Genomic DNA, 8079 nt, shown 5'->3' on the forward strand with positions numbered 1-8079 from the left:
TATCTATCTCTCTATCTATTATCTCTCTCTCTATCCATCCATCTATCTCTCTATCTATCTCTCTATCTCTCTCTCTATCTCCTATCTCTCTATCTCTCTCTATCTCTCCATCTATCTCTCTCTCTCTCTATCTCCTATCTATCTATTATCTCTCTCTCTATCCATCCATCTATCTCTCTCTCTTTCTATCTCTCTCTCTCTCTCTCTCTCTCTCTCTATCTCTCTCTCTCTCTCTCTTTCTATCTCTCTATCTCTCTCTCTCTCTCTCTCTCTTTCTATCTCTCCATCTATCTCTCTATCTCACTATCTCTCTATAACCCCCTCACTTGTTCTATTACATTATGACATTTTGGGACATCTCCTGAGGGTTACCCTTTACAGCCCGGGTGTCCTGTCCATTATGTCTCCATATACCCCACTATAATTATTATTATTAATATTGCGGCGCCCCTCCCCCACATTATTTGCCCCCCACTCCTTCCTTATTAGGTGACAGCCTGTCCCTTGCAGCAGCCCCATTGTGTACAGTGGAGGTTTGGCCCCGCCCCCTGGAGCTGCCTATATAAAGCTGTGTGCAGCCCCAGACAGGCAGAGGGCAGAGAGCGAGCGCACAGGCAGCACAGGCAGCACAGCAGCCACCCTGGATTATTGCTCCTTCACTCTGTGGATTATCCCCGCGCTGCAGGTAGGTTCTGCTGCATTCTGTCAATGGCCACAATGTTTCACTGCAGATGTCCTGACCTTCTAGCTGAAAAGTTTTGTGGGTGCAGTGATTTCCGGGGGGTGACCAGATACTACAGGGGTGCACATGGCACTGTGTATACAGCGTGCACCAGTTATTATAACCCGGTGGGGGGTGGGGCCCCTGGATATCTTGTGTTTGTCTAGCAGATAATGCAATGTAAATAGCGGCTCCGAGGAGCGCGTGGGGTTCACAGGTGGCCGCGCTCCGCATTCCTGACATCCCCTCTAAATCGATGTCTTCCATTTCTCCTCCAGGAATCCGTCCAGCATGGACTTCGCTTACGTCCTCTTCCTTCACATCACTTATCTCAGCTTCCTTGGCTCCGCCGCCACAAGGATGGAAGTCGTCCAAGGAGACAGTAAAAAGTGAGTTGATTACAAGTGACAAGGAGTCTCGTTCCTCGAAGGAGCCTCTCGTGACTTAGGTCTCGTGTTTCATGTCTTTAAGTCTCGTGTCTTTAATGTCGCCGCCACTGACCGAGCGTCTTTACTTTGCGTCTTGCAGATGGAAGTTTCTTCAGGCGAATCGAGTCCGGAGGGATCTGCAGACACCTGTCCAAAGTCCTGATGCAACCTCGACGTTCTCTTTCGTCAAGCCAGAAGATCCCAAGGATCCTCAGCTGCCCCAGAGCAGGTAATGAACGAGACACATATACAACAGATGTAGCAGAGCTGGACGTGTCACCACGAGTCCATCTGTGGTGGTACATAGGACTGAAGGGAAACCTGTTGTTACTTTTATCACAGTGACACACTGAGCTCTGCTACATCATGCATCTAGGGTTGTGTTTGTAATGGGTTTCTCAATCTCAGTGCAAGGGTTGTGTTGGCTTTTGGTGATTCCTGGAATCAGTAAGCGGGGGGTGGGTTGTAGTGTGCAGATACTTATTAGACTACGGGCTCACATCCTGGGGGCTGCCACGGTGTAGCAGAGGCGGGTGGGTTACATTGGCGGCTGATGAGACCGAGGATCAGGTGTCTAACCTTTGGCTTCTTGTCTCCATTGCAGCAATGGTGCCCATATCCGGGTGAAGAGGTACAGGCACAGCTTCGGTAACTACCCCCCCACCTCCAGGGGCTGCAAGTTCGGCACCTGTATCGTGCACAACCTGGCCAACCAAATCTACCAGTATACCGACAAAGACAAGGACATCACAGCCCCCGCCAGGAAGATCAGCTCCCAGGGCTACGGCAAAAGGAGGAGAAGGTCCGTTCCCGACAGGAGGCTTCTGATGCCCTTTGTGGATGGCGCATTCAGACCTCAGTGGGTGAACGCTGGCAAAGCCAGAACCGGTGCCCGACACCTCCTGGACATCCTCCAAAGAACATCTACACAGAGAGGACTGACCAAGACCAAAGGCAAAATGTGGCAGACCTTGCTGAGGACTTAAAGCGCGGACACGTGCAGTAGAGATGTAGCACACGGTGAGGGGTAAAGGTCCCCCGACTCAGGAGGACGCACCAAATTCCTCATACCCGGCCCAGTGGAGCCTTAGAGGGTTCTGGCCAGGGGCACAAGGAGGAAGCAATGTCGTAGACCGGGACTGGTCCTCAGAGGACATGGACTTCTCTGGGACAAGGCGGATGCATCATTTTGCACTTGTAAAGGACTATTATGAATGTGAGCACTGAAAGACAGTACCAAAAACGGGAGAGGGCAAGGTGGGGCGCGATCAAGGGCTCCAGGACCCAACGTAGAGCGGTCGAGGCGCTGCAGAACCTCATGATGATGACTTTGGACCTTCCACCTGGAGCCGCTCGTAGGCTCCAGGAGCTGAATTACCTGACCGGCCCCAAAATCTCCGACTGATGGGGGGGACTCTGCGGTCCGGCAGCAAGTGCTTGATTCCCAGGACGTTCTCCCCTCCCCCGTCCCCTCACTGCCTATGGACCTGGTACAGTCTGAGCCCTGTCATGCAGGACGGACGGATTATACAGTTCCTCGTGGACTGGACCTTGATACTTGAACCTGAAGTGCAATGTTTTCTATGATATTTATGCTACTGTTTATTACGTGTTTGTATCGTCCAAAGCAGAAGTTATTTTTCTACCAGATTCTATAAGGGCATTATCTATATTAGTATCTATGTATCTCCTGTTGTCTGCAGGTATCCGATCCCTCGGCGCGTATTGGCATTCCACGGGGAGTTCGCTCTCCGGATGTAACATTTATTATATGTCCCAATGGGTCACATTGAATAAAAGAAAATGATTCACCAGAACTTTCCTTGTCATTGATTATTGCATTGATGTGATTTCTACACAGACCCCGGAGCAGCCCCCACCCCTCCCATATAGTCCAGCATTAGGGATACATTGTATCAAGGGGTCACAGTTACATTTCTCACAATGATAATGGGGGGGCTCCAACATGGACACGGCTTCACACCAGTATCACCTGCTTTATGGTTAATGAAAACCATCATCTTCTGAGTAGACAGCTGGAAAACGGCCCTTCTGTCTCCTCCCCCCGACGTCAGCAAATGAGATAAATTTGCTATGAAATAGACAATATATGACAATAGACGACACGAGGAGTGAGCGGGGGACACTATGTAACACCGCCTCCTGCGTTTATAAATAACTTCTGTTTTATTCTGTCTCAAAAACAGAATTTTCCATATAAAAATTGCCAAGAATCCCAGGATCACATCCTTAAGGCCTCATGCACACGGCCGTTGTGTTGGTCCGCATCCGAGCCGCAGATTTTGCAGCTCGGATGCAGACCTATTCACTTCAATGGAACCGCAAAAGATGCGCTGTCCGCATCAGTTTCTCCGTTCCGTGATCCGCAAAAAAATATATAACCTGTCCTATTCTTGTCCGTTTTGCAGACAAGAACAGGCAGTTACATTAAGGGCTGTCCGTGCCGTTCCGCAAATTGCGGAATGCACACGGACGCCATCCGTGTTTTGCAGATCCGTAATTTGTGGAACGCAAAACACACAACGGTCGTGTGCATGAGGCCTAATAGGAAATAAGGGCAATAGTTTATTGTATGATGGCGCCCTCTGGTGGTCAGTCTGTGAACCGCTCTGCAGTTCCCGCAGAACATTCATTGCTCATATTCAGATTGCAGATCCAGCTCTTTAGCCATAAATCACGGATAATGAAACTGGAACAGTTCTCGCATTTCAAATTCACTTCAGTGGCCAAAAGATTGCGTTTTCTTCATCTTCAAGTCAAATGTTCCCTCGCTCATTGCCCGGTGCCGATTAAGGGTACAAAGTGGATCAACAAGAAGTGCATTAAACTTTAGAGATAAACGTTAATCCTCATAAGCAGCATGGAGCGCAGTCGCTTGTTTATCTTCTAATGTTTTCTGTTGTATTCATCCCATCGAGCCACATAAACCTGTCCAAGTCCCCGTCTTGTGCAATCCATGCATATTTCAAGCCAAATGACTGCGCAAAAATGCAGCTTGGGCTCTTTCCACTATCATTTCTATTGGTCACAGACCTGCTCTGTGACAGCTGGACCTCTGCCGCCATCTAGTGGGAAGATCGTGGTATTGCAAGATTTCCCCAAAAAGAAGAATATCTCTATTTCAGATGCTTCAGGGAAATGTTGCTCTCACTGTACATAGAATATACATTTTGCATCACATGGCAGATTCAATGCTGCAGTGTCCCATGATGTGAACAAAAAAAAGCAATAAACATCAGTTCTAGGACCAAGGCTCAATTTGTCGCGGTCTACGCCGAGCCCCACCGCATCGCTGAGGATCAGGAGAATGGGAGATATATATCTACAGTTGGATTGCTTGAATAAATTCCCTGCAAAAGTCCTAGCCAGTGGGCCATGTTAACAGTACATGGCCCCATCACTTCTGCAGACAACCTTATTGCTGGGGCAGAGATAGCAGTTGCACCTGGGCCCTAGTGCCTTATGGGGCCAACGACCCCTCTGCATTGAAGCCCATGAGCCTCAGTCACTTCTGGTCGTCTCCTAGGTTCTAGGATATTCTTTTGCTGCAAATAAAATGAGATATTATTAATGACTTCAGTGCAATTCCCCTTCAATGGTGTCATCCTCAGTGGCTGGTACTTGTAGTTCTACCAGAGGCAAACAACCCTCACACACGGTGAATACTACAGGTACAAGGTCACGGCCGCCATATCTTATATCCATTTATGAGATGTCGACAGCAGACAAAAATTCCTTAAATGTTTCATGCAGCACAAAAACACAGATGTTTGCATAGCAAATGCTGCCCATGGGGTCCCTGCTACAAAGAGCTGACAATCTAATCTCAGTTTATAGTAAGATAAGGTGATTTCCTCAAGGTCACTGGAAAATCTGACTTTGCTCCAGATTCCACATGGGTGTTGCACCCCTCGTCCAGGACAGGGGCGACATGATTATCAGGGTGGTGGAAACAGCTGCTTAATTCATGAAATGATTCCCTTGTGACGCGTGAGCTGACAATCTGATGACCGCAGCTCAGGGAGGAAAGTAGCAATCGTTCACATATAATTAGGATAACAGAAAAGTATAATCTATAGACTGTACAGGAGTGAGAAGAAGGGATAAGAAGCAGATGTTGTCCTAAAAAGAAACTGCCAAAAATAGTGTCATGTTGCACCTATATACTGCCATACAGTGGTGCTAGACCAGTAGGGACCCCATAAAACTGCCATACACAGACCCCATAATAGTGACTTACAGAGACCCCATAATATTTCCATAGAGAGACCCCATAAAACTGCCAGAGAACCCATAATAGTGCCGTTCAAAGACCCCATTATACTGCTCTACAGAAACCCCATAATGGTGCTATACACAGAACCCATAATAGTGCCGTAAAGACAACCCATAATAGTACCATACAGCAACCCCATAATAGTGTACAACAGGTGGCCCATAATAGCGCCATACAGAGAACCAATAACAGTGCTTTACAGAGACCCCATAATAGTGCCGTTCAGAGACCCCATAATGGTGCTATACACAGAACCCATAATAGCGCCATACAGAGAACCAATAATAGTGCTATACACAGAACCCATAATATTGCTTTACAGAGACCCCATAATGGTGCTATACACAGAACCCATAATAGTGCCGTTCAGAGACCCCATAATAGTGCTATACACAGAACCCATAATAGCGCCATACAGAGAACCAATAATAGCGCCATACAGAGAACCCATAATAGCGCCATACAGAGAACCCATAATAGTGCTATACACAGAACCCATAATAGTGCTGTACAGAGACCTAATAATAGTGCAGTGTGGACATGGCAGTACCCTCCATCCCTTTTTTACAAGAGGCCATGGGACCCTTATCCCAAGGCGCAGGTTTCTCTGGGTACATAGCGTGAAACCTTCTGACAACCCGTCAGCGTGAATAAATCAAAAATGCACCAAAATGATACACAACTGGGGGACTTATTATGGGGGACTTCAACTCCGCAGATATAGACTGGGAAACTGAGACCTGTACATCTCATAAAGGAAACAGGTTCTTGGCAATAACCAAAGACAATGACCTCTCCCAACTGGTCCAGGACCCGACTAGAGGGACGGCCATACTGGTCTTAGTACTAACCAGTAGACCTGACAGAACAACAGACGTGCAGGTCGGGGGACACCTGGGAAATACTGACCAGAAAGTAATAACCTTCCAATTATCATTCAAAAGAGCGTTTCTACAGGAAGGAACAAAAATACCAAACTTCAGAAAAGCTAAATTTAGCTAAGAGAGGCCTTAGGCCTAACTAACTGGGACAAAGTCCTCAAAAATAAAAATACAGCCACACAATGGGATATCTTTAAAAACATCTTAAAATCTCATTGTGAGAGGTACATACCGTATGGGAATAAAAGGTTAAGGAACAAAAAATGTGGATAAACAGAACTGTAAAGAAAGCAATAAATGACAAAAAGAAAGCATTTAAATCACAAAAACAGGAGGGTAGCGAGGAAGCACTAAAAAACTATAAGGAAAAAAATAGAACATGTAAAAAACAAATAAAAGCGGCCAAACTAGAGACCCAGAGATTAATTGCCAAAGAGAGTAAAACTAACCCTAAAATGTTCTTCAATTATATAAATGTTAAAAAGTATAAATCTGAAGATGTTGGCCCTTTAAAGAGCAATGAGGGGGGAGTCGCAGAGAGCGACGAGGAGAAAGCAAAGCTGTTAAATATTTTTTCTCCAATGTATTCACTGAGGAAAATAAACTGTCAGATGAAATGCAGAATGTAAAAGTAAATTCCCCATTAAAAGTGCCCTGTCTGACCCAGGAAGAAGTACAACAGCGACTTAAACAGATTAAAATAGACAAATCGCCAGGACCAGATGGCATACACCATCCTAAGGGAATTAAGTAATGTCATAGCCAGACCCTTATTACTGATATTTGCGGACTCTATACTGACAGGGAATGTCCCACAGGATTGGCGCATAGCAAATGTGGTGCCAATATTCAAAAAGAGTCCAAAAACAGAGCCCTGAAACTATAGGCCGGTAAGTGTAACATCTGCTGTGGGTAAATGTTTGAAGGTTTTCTGAGAGATGCTATGTTAGAGGATCTCAACGGAAATAAGCAAATACTGCCATATCAGCATGGCTTCATGAGGGATCGGTCATATCAAACTAATTTAATCAGTTTCTATGAGGAGGTAAGTTCTAGACTTGACAGCAGAGAATCAATGGATGTCGTATATCTGGACTTCTCCAAAGCATCTGACACTGTACCGCATAAAAGGTTAGTATATAAAATGAGAATGCTCGGACTGGGAGAAAACGTCTGTATGTGGGTAACTGGCTGAGTGATAGAAAACAGAGGGTGGTTATTAACGGTACATACTCAGATTGGGTCACTGTCACTAGTGGGGTACCTCAGGGGTCAGTACTGGAGGGGTCACTGTCACTAGTGGGGTACCTCAGGAGTCAGTACTGGAGGGGTCACTAGTGGCGTACCTCAGGGGTCAGTACTGGAGGGGTCACTGTCACTAGTGGGGTACCTCAGGGGTCAGTACTGGAGGGGTCACTGTCACTAGTGGGGTACCTCAGGGGTCAGTACTGGAGGGGTCACTGTCACTAGTGGGGTACCTCAGGAGTCAGTACTGGAGGGGTCACTAGTGGCGTACCTCAGGGGTCAGTACTGGAGGGGTCACTGTCACTAGTGGGGTACCTCAGGGGTCAGTACTGGAGGGGTCACTGTCACTAGTGGGGTACCTCAGGGGTCAGTACTGGAGGGGTCACTGTCACTAGTGGGGTACCTCAGGGGTCAGTATTGGGCCCTATTCTCTTCAATATATTTATTAATGATCTTGTAGAAGGCTTGCACAGTAAAGTATCAATTTTCGCAGATGACACTAAACTG

General features: G+C 46.7%; 1 protein-coding gene across 1 annotated transcript; it reads left to right on the forward strand.

Moving 5' to 3' along the window:
* The first annotated feature begins 602 nt into the window (after nucleotides 1-602).
* Nucleotides 603-2960, forward strand: ADM (adrenomedullin). Its single transcript, XM_040410382.1, has 4 exons — nucleotides 603-685; nucleotides 1000-1110; nucleotides 1250-1378; nucleotides 1754-2960. The coding sequence occupies exons 2-4, from the start codon at nucleotides 1013-1015 to the stop codon at nucleotides 2133-2135; spliced, it is 609 nt and encodes a 202-aa protein (XP_040266316.1). The 5' UTR covers nucleotides 603-685; nucleotides 1000-1012; the 3' UTR covers nucleotides 2136-2960.
* The last annotated feature ends 5119 nt before the right edge of the window (nucleotides 2961-8079 follow it).

The sequence above is a fragment of the Bufo bufo genome, chromosome 10 (genome assembly GCF_905171765.1).
Source record: "Bufo bufo chromosome 10, aBufBuf1.1, whole genome shotgun sequence".
In the NCBI taxonomy this organism is placed as follows: Eukaryota; Metazoa; Chordata; class Amphibia; order Anura; family Bufonidae; genus Bufo; species Bufo bufo.